The sequence below is a fragment of the Ascidiella aspersa genome, chromosome 1 (genome assembly GCF_963924565.1).
Source record: "Ascidiella aspersa chromosome 1, kaAscAspe10.2, whole genome shotgun sequence".
Classification (NCBI taxonomy): domain Eukaryota; kingdom Metazoa; phylum Chordata; class Ascidiacea; order Phlebobranchia; family Ascidiidae; genus Ascidiella; species Ascidiella aspersa.
This window is the reverse complement of record NC_139447.1, coordinates 26,432,954-26,447,614: the sequence shown is the minus strand read 5'-3', so window position 1 is coordinate 26,447,614 and position 14,661 is coordinate 26,432,954. Positions and strand designations below refer to the sequence as shown.

At 36.5% G+C, this 14,661-nt stretch overlaps 1 protein-coding gene across 2 annotated transcripts; it reads right to left on the bottom strand.

Annotated features, from left to right (window-relative positions):
• Positions 1-1,183: 1,183 nt before the first annotated feature.
• LOC146168867 (uncharacterized) lies at positions 1,184-14,599 on the bottom strand. 2 transcript variants are annotated; one of them, XM_083383356.1, is made up of 25 exons: positions 14,470-14,599; positions 13,833-13,943; positions 13,505-13,598; positions 13,299-13,431; positions 13,038-13,128; positions 12,870-12,974; positions 12,166-12,249; positions 11,898-12,023; positions 11,617-11,718; positions 11,469-11,546; positions 11,324-11,378; positions 11,163-11,239; positions 10,019-10,200; positions 9,656-9,869; positions 9,243-9,365; positions 9,095-9,169; positions 8,827-8,937; positions 7,962-8,062; positions 7,512-7,658; positions 6,723-6,824; positions 5,813-5,947; positions 4,536-4,643; positions 4,109-4,226; positions 2,879-3,071; positions 1,184-1,976 (listed from the first exon to the last, which is right to left on the bottom strand). In XM_083383356.1, the coding sequence occupies exons 2-25, from the start codon at positions 13,941-13,943 to the stop codon at positions 1,936-1,938; spliced, it is 2,706 nt and encodes a 901-aa protein (XP_083239482.1). In that variant the 5' UTR covers positions 14,470-14,599; the 3' UTR covers positions 1,184-1,935. The 2 variants fall into 2 exon arrangements, with proteins under 2 accessions (XP_083239482.1, XP_083239483.1); XM_083383357.1 differs by lacking the exons at positions 5,813-5,947; positions 9,656-9,869; positions 10,019-10,200 and having other exon boundaries at positions 11,163-11,251.
• Between the last annotated feature and the right edge of the window lie 62 nt (positions 14,600-14,661).

The following is a 14,661-nucleotide window of genomic DNA, read 5'->3' as shown; positions in this document are numbered from 1 at the left end:
TCCAGTTCCGGTTTCGCTTTGAAGCAATTCAAAAATTTCGGTTCGACCACAGGTATTTCAAAACAGGTTCATAAAGTTTCCGTTTTGGTAAAATTTAAGTTGCGTTAAATCCAAACTTGTTGGTCATTAAATGTGGGGAATAACTTATTGAATTGTAACTTGCTTGAAATATAAGTTTCGTGGCCTATCAAAAAGCAAGCAGCTCATTATTAAAATATATGATTATTTGATTAATATTCTTTTTTTTTCGAACATGGCATGACTTGACCAACGCCTATCTATATATATTATAGATAGGCGCTGACTTGACTCTGCAAAATACAACCAGTAAGGTAAAACGGTTGGACTGCCTGCCTCAAATGTTAGCCAAACAAAAACAATAATTAAACATGACAGGCCTAACAATAAAAACTGTCATATTTTATCTGTGTTATTGCGTTCAATACCAAACAGAACATATATCATAATCTACAGTGTTCGCTTACCTAAAGGCAAATTACTTGAAAAAAAGTAGGCCTACTGGAAAAATTAGTAAAGTAAGTAGGCTGATACTAAAAGTTTTGATCCCCTATATATGACACTTAAAGAGAATAAAGTATTGAAAATTTGAAAACATCAAATAGAGCAGGGGTTCTTAAACTGGGGTCCATGGACCCCTTTGGGGTCCGTGAACTAGTTTTAGGTTTAGGGGGTCCATGAAGGCCTAATTGAAATATTCCGGCATATTTTAAAAGTCATTTTCTCGAAGAAATCAGTTTAATTAATAATAAAACGGTTTTGCACTGCATGTATTAGGCTTCATTTCACTTTCACATGTTTGGACCGAAATCAGCAGATTTATGAAGTTTATTTGTATTGTGACGCCAATCTATGACGTCATTTTTGAATTTTTTTCCCCTACCGTGGTCCACGCAAGGCCCCCAAAAAATTTTAGGGGTCCGCGGTAAAAAAAGTTTAAGAACCCCTGAAATAGAGCGTATTTTATGAAGGCCAACTGTGAAATAAGAAAGACATCAAAAGTCACGATTGATTGCGTTCGGTAAATTAATACACTATTTTATACATATAACCAACTATAGGACAATACATATAACCAACTATAGGCTACTGATAAACCTGTATAGGTTGCGTTAGAAACATCTTGTGTATTACTATTGTCTGCTAAAAACAACAACAGTTTTAACAAAAATTGTCTTTTATTTGTAAAAAATACTAGCAATAAGTTTATAGGTGTAGATTGGATACTAATACGTTAACAATGAATTATACAGTGTTGAACGTTGGTTCTATACAGGTACGCAAAAAAGACAACGCTAGTTTGAGAAGTGTTATAGTGAAACTAGTGACACTGCCAAAGTACGCCATTGATCAATTGTTGCTTCTTCTAAAATAGGCACAGGTAAAACACGAAAAAAATAATAAAACGTTCATAAATGTATATTTTATAGCATTTATTGTAGAACACTATACTTTTCGTCTATGAGACTACAATAACAGTGGTGTTATAGCGCAAGGGACAGTGTTGGAAGAAACGGTTAACAGACCCTTAACTCGGGCCATACACTGCAAAGCTTAACTAAGAGGACGGGTAGAATTAATTAAAATGTAGTACGTGCATAAGAATAGTCTCGCGCGTAAGGCTCAAGGCCACACGTGAAAAAGGGTAACAGTGCATCGAGTGCTAAATAATCTGAACGGCTAAAACTATAATGGCTTGGAGTATGGGAGAGTACATATAACGCTTTTAGCAACCATACCACAACGAGGCGGTGATAACGTCTTTATGTACAGGTCGGTTACTACACATAGCACGATATACATAAAACAGACATAGTAGATACAAAAATACAGGACGCAGGTGTTCTTGGATGGATGAACGCTAAAGTTAAATCTCACTACAAACATAATACACAAAAAATTGCAGTACAAGGATTTTTACTCGACGCTGGTAGTGGCTGAAATTCTGCTGTTGGAATCTGCGAAGCAAAAAAAGTACAGTTCTGTTGGATAAAAGATATTTATCTATCTGCTTAATTTAACAGGTTCGACTAACATTAAAGCTACAAAGTTTGGTTGCGTTGCCCGTTCTTCGTAATCTCTTCAACCAAGACGATTTACGGCGGTAAAATAGTTTATTTAAGCGATTCATATTACACTGTATAGTGTTCTACAATACGCCAACATGGCAAACTTGACAAGAATTGCCGAAAATTAAAGCCTATTTTATTTTGTGCTAAAGTTTTGAGTAAAATGAGCTAAAAAGTTCTGATTTGGGCTATATCTACATCCTACAACAGTAAATATGCTGTTGCTACCAGGCATAGTATATTTAAAATAGGCTCTTCTGGCATATATTTCTTCAACCAACGTTTCGGCTTACTATACGGCAAGCCTTCGACAGGGACTTTTGCGTCCTGTTAGCTATGTGTGTCAGTCCCTGACGAAGGCTTGCCGTATAGTAAGCCGAAATGTTGGTTGAAGAAATATATGCCAGAAGAACCTATTTTAAATATCCTACAACAGGTACATGTCAAAATTGTACATGGGCCTCAACTAGAAGATGTTTTTTCTTTTGATAAAAAAAACATTGATAACGCGCATACTATGCGATATAGTCGAATAAAAGATATCGACAAGTAAGTAAAAATGAAAATAACAGCCCGAAAAGTCACCGTCTAAGTAACATACCACTAGCAATATTTGATTGTTAAGGTCAAGCGATTTTTTATTTGATTGTTAATATGATGCGATATGTTTTATTGATACATTAAAATCAACTATAATGAATCGAAAAATATTGTCACTTCGTGGGACGAATTTAAAGGTTGCGCAGGCCGTGCAGTGCAGGCCTATTCGAACGCTTAAGCCAGCGACTTACTTGCAAGGGACAGAGCGGGAGGGGACATACCGGCGGTCCTGGGCCTCTCTCCTCCCGATGAGGTTGGGCGCCTTCCGGAGGATGAGGGTCTTCCCCCGACGCGCGCCGAACTGGGCCGCGGGGAGATGGCCGACTGGGCGCCGGCGCCAACGTAACCGCTGTCCATTCCTATCTGAACGAGACCTTTGCGATTCTAGAGAAAAAAACAGCGCATAAGGTTATCAAACCCGTTGCAACTTCGCTGCGTTAGTCTAAATCAGACATGGGCATCAGAGAGCCCGCGGGATCCAGACATAATTTAGTTAATGCCATGTTGCGTGTTTCTCCCGACTTATACCGTCTTTGCAATATGACCATTGCATACCGAAAGTAACACATCGGTAACTTATAACCTCAAAAGCAAAAAGAAAAATTGTTAGATTTTTTTTTTTTTTCTTTCTTTTTAATTTAATTGAAATTGCACATTTGCACACAACTCCTAACGTAATAACAAGGGAGTTAGCTTATTTGCTCATATGACGTTATAGTGTGTATATTTGAGATTCTATTTTTGACCCGGCCCGCTACAACATTTTAAGTTTCTCCTGCGACCCGCGGTAAAAATAATTGCCCATCCCTGGTCTACATGGTGGTACCTTGCACGGCGCAATGAAATATACCTTTTTTTGTCATTACAGTGTAACAAAACGTATAACTTGTTCTACAATTTTAATGTTCCACAATTCAGTTATCATTTCATCAGACGAAATATTGATCTGTTTTTGCACTACATACAATCAAATCCAGCGAACTAAAATACGATAGACCAATTGGGATTATGCGTCTTGTCAACTCGTAATGCAACTCAAAATGGCACCGTCTATAACGCAGACAAGTTCGGGGACCAAATCCCATGATGCCTCAAGGATAAGGTGTGACTTTTTTAGCGAACTGTACATTAAACACAGCACCAAGTGCGCACATTAGTCTACAGCTTGTGTCTAACTAGCACAAAGACAGCACAAAAGTTCTACACCGGCCAAGTTTAGCGAAGCTAACGGAAAACACCCAATTAAAATGACAAAAACGACGGAATCTAACGTAGTGAGTCGCCTCGACGCCGTTCACAAAAGATCATACGGCTTCAAGTAAACGGGAGATCAATTGAGGCCAAAAGCAAACTAAACGATATACCCAGGGGAAGTGAGTCGGCAGCTGGCCCAATATGAAATAGCCATGGCACGCTTATACCTGAACAGGCAAAGGTATGGTTGGAAGTCTGCCCTTGTAGATGTGGCCGTCGTGACCTTGAAGTTCGACCTCCTCACGTGTCACTTCGACAACCGACTCCTCGTCTTGCCAAAGCTCGCTAGGGAATAAATACTATCGGTCAAACTTGAGGACATTTCAACGGTGGACATTCAATTAAAAAAAATTATGCCTTGAGCTGTTGAATAAAATGTTTGCTGCAGAAAAACAAAACATTGGCGTTTTATATAGATTTGCTTGTAAGATACATATCATTTTTAAATGACATTCCATTTTGTTTAAACGAATTACAGGGTTTACAGCTTGACTTTCGCCGTTAAAGGGTGTAGCAACTATTTAAGCGTGACCTAATCTCTTGGGCTTTCGACTTTAACCCACAAGAGCCCCAATAAAATTTGTTACCGCTCACCTCAAATGTGTGAGTCTTGTGTATCTGCGGTGCGGGTAGGTAAGCGTGTAATTGCCGCCGCAAGCTCGACCCGAAGGAATCACATTCTCCACAGCCTCAACCTCTTCTCTACACAGTTTCAAAAACAGGGAAAGTCATAAATACGAATTAGTTGAGCTTTAGAGATTGAAAAACGCTCTCGGTAAAATGCTACTGTAAAATATACAAATATAAATATTTCATACCATCAATATAAAATATAGTATTAGGGGAAATTGTGGGCTGATTCATCTCAAAAACACTTTGTCAATTAAACGGCTTTAGGATATTTAAAATAATTTGTCAGAAGCCACAAAATTAAATTGCACAAATACAGATCCAACACAAAAATAAAATTTCAATTACAAAGTTGACAAAAAGATAAAATAGAACAGTGTCAACGCCGTGCGTGTGTTACCAAATAGTGAAACATGCGTCACCCATAGGGTGATGGTGTACTGTTCTCTGTGAATTGCAAAAGGTGGAAATTACTGGCAAGGAAAATTGTCTTCAAAGCTGGCCGAAAAGCAAAACGTTTAAAACGCACGTCATAAGCATCAAGCGTGCGAATAATGAAGCACACCAAAACAAAATTTTAGCATGCATGTGATTACGAGACCATGGCGACTTTGTGATGTTACCTGAGTGCCCGCATTACGTGAGAGGGTAGAGGGGGCAGTGAACCACCCGGAGGGTTTCGGGACCTGATATGATAGGGCACGAGTTACTAAAGATAGGAAATAAAATTCTTGCCTAGCTGAAAGCAAGGAAATACAAGCCGAAAAATGTGCTTATGTGTTGGAAATGCATTGGAACTTAGAACGTCTAAACTCTAAATGGTGTTCAATGTTTGCCTGCATATAAATTTGATAGTAAATATATATTCGATAAAGCATGTTAATTAATAAACGAATGTATATTGTATATTTTATATTGTAATGAAATTCGCATTGTGATGTAAATTCCAGGCTAGGAATAGGTTTTTTCGGGAACTGATAGCTAACTTATACGTTGCAATCAAATATGCCTTGATAAAATTTCTCACATCCTCTCTTTTGTGCGCACTGAGGCATTCTCGCTAAAGTAAATAAGTCGCACCTCTACCTATGCTTTCGCTCTGGAGACAAAAGAGTAAACCTTCGAGAATTAATTTGTTTCAAGCTCTGCTGAGTCGGATCAGAGAAGACTGTAGACTTCAATAATAATCAAATTGTAAACTAAATGGCACTCAAACAGTTTCTTAGTGTTAGCTTGCGTACGGGTTAGCAGAGGGCTGATACACTCCCTGCGGGTAATGGGCCTTGAACGCCATCTCGTCTAGCTTGCGCAACCTGGCCAGCTCGCGTTCCTCTAAAGCTGCTTTAAAGTTTGCTGCGTTCTTGCCAATCAGCATCCTGTGAAAAATCCAAACATGAGATAACACTGCCTTTCATCGGCTGCAACTTAAACCCGACTTCAAAGTCCAATTGATGAAACTATTGTATTATTCAGAGATAATATTCTAACATGAAAGCGAAAAGCTAAGGTTTGATATGCTAGCCTAACTTGGTAACAGTGCGTGGCATGCACATAAATGCTGATTGCACTTAGGCTCACAGGGATCAAAAAACATTTCTTTGCTTAATGATCAAACGCGCCTAAAAGTTTATAAAAGTTTAATTAACTGAATATTTCTCTAAGTTTTTTCTAGGTTTTAAGTTTTTTTTTTACAAATAAACACGAAATAAACATACAAAAGATCATTGTTAATTAAAGTTTACGTTCGGGATAAGGCATGTTAACTATTTGAATGCTAACACGGTTGTTTATCTAGGTAAAAAATGTTGTTAAAGTATTAAAATAGAAACAAATCATATGTTCTGCAAAGAAAACCTTGCTTTGCCGTTTATCTTATTACTTGTGGAACAATCTTTATAACGGGCGCGAAAAGAAAGACATTTAGAATGTTTGGGTAGGCGCGATGCGGTACAACTGTTTGTTTCCACAGCGCGGCCGAACGTTCGAGCGATACACTCCAGTCAGTCAGTTACATATGCATCGGGACACAGGAGGATCGGCTAAACAAACAGAAGTACGGGGAGACCTCCTGTGAGGGCGCGCCGGTTAACCAAACACGAGGTACAAGTTGTTGAATGCGCGATCCACCTGCCATCCCCACTACTCACTTACCCCCTGGCCTGCTGCCGGATCTGGTCGAGTTCGAACGAAGTGTAGGGTCGCACCGACTTGGTCGCCGGTAAGCCCGCCGTAGCTGGAATCGAAGGCATTGGTCTGCGGGAAAACATACCGATTTTTGTGCTGTTCTTTGGCGGTAATGAGGCTTAAATTTAACAAAAGGGCACACCAAGCAGAGATAAACAGCTCATTTGTTGACCGGGGTCAGATTTATGAGGCTAAAAAAGAGCTTATACCAATATCAATATACGTAGGCATACATATATCTTATATCACAAATCTGTGAAATTATATTTTGGACGCAGGATTTCATTAAATAAAGGTAACAAAACAAAAAACTAAATTTGTTACGATATCTGCGTCTTGCAAACAAGACTGGAAAAATTATTAACGCTTTGTGTACGAAATGACTTTTAACTTAAATTTAAATGCTGCTTTAATATCACGTCTATAATAAAGTACACAAAGCATGTTAAGGTTGACATTTTTCGGCATTTCAAGCATAATGCATCACTAATAAAAAAAAAGAACCACGTGAAACAAAATGGACTGGTTTAGACAGTTCATTAGGTTCAGTATTGTATCCGCCATGTTGATGACATTTGACAAAACTGTATCATACTAATGTAAAGTGATGTTTAAGTTTTTTTAGTTGGCATTATCTCTGCATCGTCCACTGTATTACAGGTATTTAAATAATATGCATTTTAATCTGTGTGGATGAGTATATAGAGTCCTCTTAGTACTAAGCGCTGCGCGCCCAGTTGCATTAACTAACCATACCCGACAGGCGCCAAATCCACCGGTCGATCGCACGATATGCAATGGTAGCTCTGCAGAAGTTGTTTGCGGAATCCAGCCGCCTCGTCCCCGTCGGGATAGCCTTCCTTGACCGGACGCTGTTCCAACAACTTGCGCATTGCTTTTAATCTGTTAAACAACAGGCGCATCGGCAAATCAGACGGGGCCATTGAGTAGATCAAAGGGCCTAGTACGCGATTAGGGTATAACATCACGACACAAATATTTATCGGAAACACGAGAATGGATTTCTGGTAAACTAAATTTAGTACAATATGCCGGGCGACAAATTCGATAACGATATTATCTTTGGCAATGTATTTACTGTAGTTTACAAATCGGCCCCAAGGCGATATAGTACCCAACCTTAAAGATTGTATTGCATTTGGTGTGTAAAATAGAATAACGTTCCATTACAATAAAGAAACTTACCTGTTCTCCAAATGCTGTTTGAGTGCTTCAAGTTCCATTCGATCCAACTTTCCGTCGACATCCGACGATAGTCGTTTAACTGCTTGTTGCCATTCCGTTTCCTATTGAAAGAAAGGACTATCGACCCAAAATTGATACTGATTGATTGATGATTGACATAGTAAAAATATGATGGACATGTAAAAAGGGGGGTTGAAGTTAAACATAAGTATATCCCATAGTGTCATTTCACATCATTCAATCTTCCACTGTATCTGTTTAAGATCGCACGGTTATTGTATATTGATATTGTATAAAGCATTTTAAATCACCAGTTGAAGTGATTTTTCGGAAATGTTTGATGTGAACTAAGACATTTCACCACGGTCTATTAAAATCAGGTTGAAAAAAGCAAATTTTGGCCCTTCGGATTAAAAGGGATTTCTCAGGCAAAGTAGTCAGGCTGTCAATCAGCACTGCAGTGTTGCTACGACGTCCGTCCTTACGAAGTCGTAAACAATCCTGTCCAAATAAGTAACTTCGCCACAGCGCCATGCCGAAAGGCCAGACGGCAGACCGCGACGCGACTAAACCGCTTCGACAAAGGAATTTACGCGACTTGACAATGACCGGTAAGACGCTGAAAGTACGCGTGCTGTTCTACAGAACTTTTCCACTCACGGTACAGCAGGAAAGACTATTAAGGTCCACTGAAGTATGTTTTCTGTCATTTTAAATAATAACTTATACTTTAACTAGGTTGAAGAGACAACATTATCGCCGAACCACTAACATCGGATAACATAATAGATAGGCTGAAATTACAGTTTTCTAGGCTGGCACGTTTGCAAAAAAATAAAATACAGAATAGTATTAGTTATCGTACCTGGCCCAAAATCTTTTCCAACATATCATCGAGGTTCTTTGTTATTTCCATTGTAGTTGTGTCGAAATCTGAACGGTTGACTTTCGTTGCTAGTTGGTGTTTATCCGCTTTCTAAAAAGTTGTTAACCATGGCTTACCGTGCATTAAATTTACTGGAAATGTTAAAATCTTGCAATTAAAAAAATTCGAATTTTTGTGCTAAAAAATTGAAATTTCAAAGCTTTAACTAGACATGGCCTTGTACAAATTTAGCATAGCACATTCTTACCACATCAATTTCCATTTTTACATTTTCCTTGTCAGCCTTTTTCTCATCCAATTTTTCCACATACCCATAAAGAGCCTGGTTAAAACAAATAGTTCATAGATCTTAGAAAAACATAATAAAACTAACCATGTAATCAGAAGCTAATTACATCAATGTGTTTCTGTTTGTTGGTATGTTCTTCTATAGCAGAGTTAATTAAGCGATGTAATTTCTCCATTTCAGCTTGAAGGTTTAGCAGAGCATTTTGGATGTTTGTAATCGTTTCAGAGTCCTAAACATAATAATTTGTTTAACAAACTTTTACTATAATTTTGTGTCAAACCTGATACCAAACCCTTGTATGTAATATAATTAGTTGTTTTAATTTAGGTTGTAAATATTTTTGTTTAAATTAGGGTGCACAATTTTCTCTCTTCAAAGCCTTTTAAAAACACCAATGAGCTTGCCACCCTGTACATCTAATTAAATGTTTTAAACTTTGTAGAAATAATTTAAACTTCATAGAAATCATGAAGTATGAAATGAAAGTGATCTATGAAAAATGACTTTAGAAATCCTAACCTTTTTTCTAGCAGCTGCTTTTTTAGGAGATAAAACTACAGTGCTCTGTAACTTTTCTTTTGGTGGTGGTAGTGTTGGTTTATGTGAATGTGCTGTATCTTTCATTATATCAAGTTGCCTTTTTAGGTCTTTTAACTTGCCCTGAACATCATCTACTGACTTCTTTATTTCCTTATTAGTAACCTCCAGGCCTTCATCTGTTTCTTGTAACTTTCTGTAACAACATAACTTTGCCTGCTTAAACCACTTTATATTTGTATTCAGTAGATTTCTACCAATCACTTTTGTAAAACTGGTCAACAACACAGTTTTATAAACCTTTAAAATATATCAACCTCAAATTGTGCTAGAGAAATTTCTTACTGAACATGACTATTCATTTTCTGGCCCAGTCGCTGACACGCCAGCTCTACTTTGCGCAATTCCACTGCTGAAACTCCACCACCTGATTCATAACCTGAACTTTCCCCCTCGCTTGGGGTTGAGCTTCCCATATTCAACATGAAGTCTATGCTGTCCTGCTGCATCTTCATAGTTTCCGCAGCCTGTTTAAGTTGGAATACAACAGGGGCTAAAGTTCTTGTCCATGATCTGACTGTTTTGATTTTTAGGCTCCTAACTTTCTTAATTTTTTTTTCTTATAATGAAATTGGCAACAAACAGCAATGACAGAAATTAAATCTAAACCATGTACTTTAAAATAAACTCGAAATGTTGGTTAGAAGTAGGGCTGCGGAGTCGGACTCGAGACTCAATGAGTCGGTTTGTTTTTGCTGGAGTCGGACTCGGGACTCGAGTAAGACCTTGTAAAACTACCCGAGACCCGAGTCTGACATGCGCATGCACAGTACCGATGTTGCACTGAATATGTGAAAAATAGAAATCACCTTGACCCTTGCAAGATAAATGTCGACCTTAATTCCTGATCAGCAACAGCAAAATAATCTAGCAAAGCTAGCAATTCAGGTCAGACACATTAACCAGATCTTAAAAGATATATATATATTTTAAGATCTGGTTAATGTGTCTGACCTGAATTGCTAGCTTTGCTAGATTATTTTGCTGTTGCACAGTACCGAATTTTGAAACTGATATGGCCGCCAAATGGAAATTGTAAAGGTGGAATATTATATGGCGGAATATTTTCCAACCATGTAATGTGAGTGAATGAATTATATGACAACCCTATGAGTGGATTGCTGAATATCCACTTATTTTAGTTACGTAAATTGGTGAAATACAGGCTGTAGAGTCCGGGCCGGACTCGGGACTCGACAAAATCGCACATTTGACCGGAGTCGGACTCGGGACTCGGGAGTCGGACTTGGGTTAATTTTTTTGGCTGGAGTCGGACTCGGGTTATTTTTAACCGACTCCGCAGCCCTGGTTAGAAGAATCAATTCCAAAACAAATACATATTAGACAATCATTTTTTTTTTTTATACTATAAATATATAGTTATATATATATATATGCAACAGCTGATAGCTATAGCTATAATAATTACCCTATCACGTTCTTTTTCCAGAGAACTAAGTGCTTCTTTTAAACGTTCTAATTGCTCAAGTAGATCGGATGGTATTGCTTGATTGCCAGCTGTAAAATTATACGTTGAATTTCAATAAAATATTTAATTGTTAGGAAAAGATAAGTTTGTAAGGAAAAAACCTTGTTCAAGTAGTCCTTCTAGGTCTGATTTATCTGCCTTTGTTGGCATTGTTTCCTGAAAATACAGATGAAGATGTTTCAGATTCTTGCAGCTGAGGTAAAAAAAAAATTGTACTTAACAAACAAACACAACAAAAAAGGTTACCTCTAAATCTCCCACTCTGTTTTCAAGAATAATATGTTTTTCATTCAAAGCACCAATTCTTTCCAGCATATCTGTTGCCTGTGATAGGTAAGTATTATGTTAATGCAGCAGATTAAATAATCAACAAATTGAAGCTTTATGGGCTGACCTGTGGAAATCTTTCTTTAGCTGAGCTTAACCTTGAACTTGTTGGCCTTGAAGTATTGTGAGATGAAGTCGCTGAAGGAAAGTCTTCACTTACTTCTTTGAGCTAATACAATTCAATAAAAAATACCTTGTAATATCTTTTTAAATATTCTTAGTTGTGTATTTCTTTCTTTAAGACACTTTAAATAAATGCTAAAAGTTGATTCTTAAAAAGTTGATTTTTTCAATGAAACCAGTGTTTTAGACATAACAAATTATATTTAGGAGGACATATTTAATAACCTTTTCTTGCATTTCCTCCATCTTTTTCATATGTTGACTTAAGGCTTCTTCTAGCACAGGCCATGTTATATATGTGTCAAACTCACTGGCATCTGGATATTTCGCTAACTTAGAATTTAGAGCATCCTAATAACAAAAGCAACTTTCTTGATTAAATTTAAGCATTAAAAAAAAGAAATACTATTCCATACTTAAGTGTAATTACATGCCATATATTTCAAATAGTCTTAAACTAGTTGACAAAAAGGCATTCATAATCATATTTTACCACTTCGTTTTGGAGTTTGTCAATACGCTTTTCATAGCCTTCAACGGAATCTAATCGTGACAAAATATCAGTCAAATCTCCAGCCTATAAAATAAAAGAATGTATGATGTTGAAAATAACACCACACACAAAATTAGAAAATTACATAATGTCTTTTTAAAGGCTTACTATGAATGAAGAATAGACAAAATGGTTTAACAAGCCTACTTGTAACATATAATATAACTAAAAAATTGATTTGATAGAAAGTTATTTATTACAATTTATTACTTTTTAGAGAATCAAAAGATTGTCTTCCAGTAATAATCTGTAAAATGTTAACCTATCTGTCACACAAGAATGGGGATGGTCTTTCTTCACAAAGATAAAGCCTCAAACTGGCCATTGTATGGCTCCTTGTTAAACATGCCTGAACTTATTGAGCCCATTGTTAGGTTCTCACAATAAACATGCCAGGATTGGTGGGACTGTGGATGGTATCTAAATATATACTGTCTCAAGTGATGAAGGGCCTTTCAGTGTGATGAAGACACTGGTAGACAAAGGCACTTTGTACATTTAAACTTTCTAATAAAGATTCTGAAAGCTGCCTTTAAAATTTAAATGCCTTTTGCCTAACGGATACAATTGTTGTGATATTCAATGTAAAAACACATAAACGTATATTCCATTTACATTCCACAAAATAAAATAAGAATGTAAACCTTATCCATTTTGGCACTCATTTTTGCCATGTTCTTCTGCATGAGGTCCTGGTTTTGTCGTAATCTATTCATCTCTTTTAGCAAATCATCAATTAATGACAAAGCCTACGAATAAATTAACAAGAGATGCTAAAATAAGTTTAAACAACTTTTAAAAATATTAATTACCTTACTGACTCCACCTTCATTGGTTTCAACTTTTTTTTGAAGTTGCAAATGTTGCCAAACATCGGCAGCTGGGCTTAATGAAGTTCCTGACCTATTACAAAATATGAACAAACATATTGTTAAAGTTCCTGCTGCATAGAACAAATCCAAATCTGCTTATATTTAATGGTCATCTTCTAATAAATGTTAATTCCACAAAAGTTATTATTCTAAAAGATAGGTGATTCAAGTAGCTTTTATCTCTAAAAAATAAACCCCAACCTTGCTTTTTCAATTAAATCATGATTGCTTGGAAGAGAATTTAAAACATTTAGCTGATTTTCCATTTCTGAGACCTTTTGATCCAAGATTTCAACTGACCGGGACTTTTTGAGATCAAAATTAGGTATTTGGTCTAAAATTTGATATGACATAAGCAACGGGTGAGATCAAATGAAATAAAATAGTTTTAAATAAGAAACCCATACCGGAACTGACATCTGTAACAACAAATTGAAGGTCCAACCTTTGCAAGATTGATTTAAGCAAGGTGTGCAACATGTTAAAATTGACAGCACCAATCTAAAATTTACAAAAAAGCAAAAATTAACAAAGCCATTTAGAAGCAACAAAAGAAGAAGTTTAGAAGAAACAAAAGAAAGAAACATTTAGAAGGAACAAAAGAATAAATTTAGAAGCAACGAAAGAAAGAAACATTTAGAAGTAACAAAAGAAGAAAAAAACTAAAGTATTTATATTGTTAGGAAACAGTAAATAGCAAAACAGTTTATTTTGTAAAACCAGCAACCATGTTACCTCAGGAGTGCCTAGAGACAGGTCCAGCAATTCCGTCAAGGTTTTTCGTGTTTGTGAGTCATGATAGCTATCCTGTTCTGGCAATGCACTAGCAGACATTGATGCAGACATCTAAATATATAAGATTTTTTTTATTTTAATATTTTCAGTTATTATACTGTAGGCCAGTCTGGAAAGTATGGCCAATCTAAATAAAATTTGACTTCTATGCCATAATGTAAAACATACTATAAAACGAATAATATACACGTGTAGCGCTAAACATTTTTCATTTACATAAAGCTAAAGTTGAAAAAATATATATTCCGACAGGCTCTCAGGACCACATTTGACATGTGGGCCTTTCCAAGCTGAGCCAATTTAAAAATTCTATGCCACACCAAATTTTAAAATAATGTGAAATACGGCTATCACGTGGCCCACAACTACATAATAACACTAAGCTATTTAAAAGTAACTTACAGCCCACAGTTTTTTTTTCGACCACTTCTCTAGTTTAACAAATAGAAAAATATGGGGGCATACATCAGTTTATGGGGTACTGGTTCTGTGTGTAGACAAACAAATCGTGGGTGTACTTGTCATAACACAAATCTACTGTAGGCTGTATGCTAATTAAAATGAACAGCATTATTACCTTAGACACTGGTAATATTCCTTCTCAGCAGAATTTGAAATAGATGATCCAAAATAAACAGTAAAGATTCGAATACGAACCAGGTTATTTAGTCATCCTAGTTTTATACAATAAAACCTATCTAAAAACTAAAATGAAAAACTAGTTTTGAATAATATTAAAAAGAACTCAGAATAACAACCCTGATGAAGT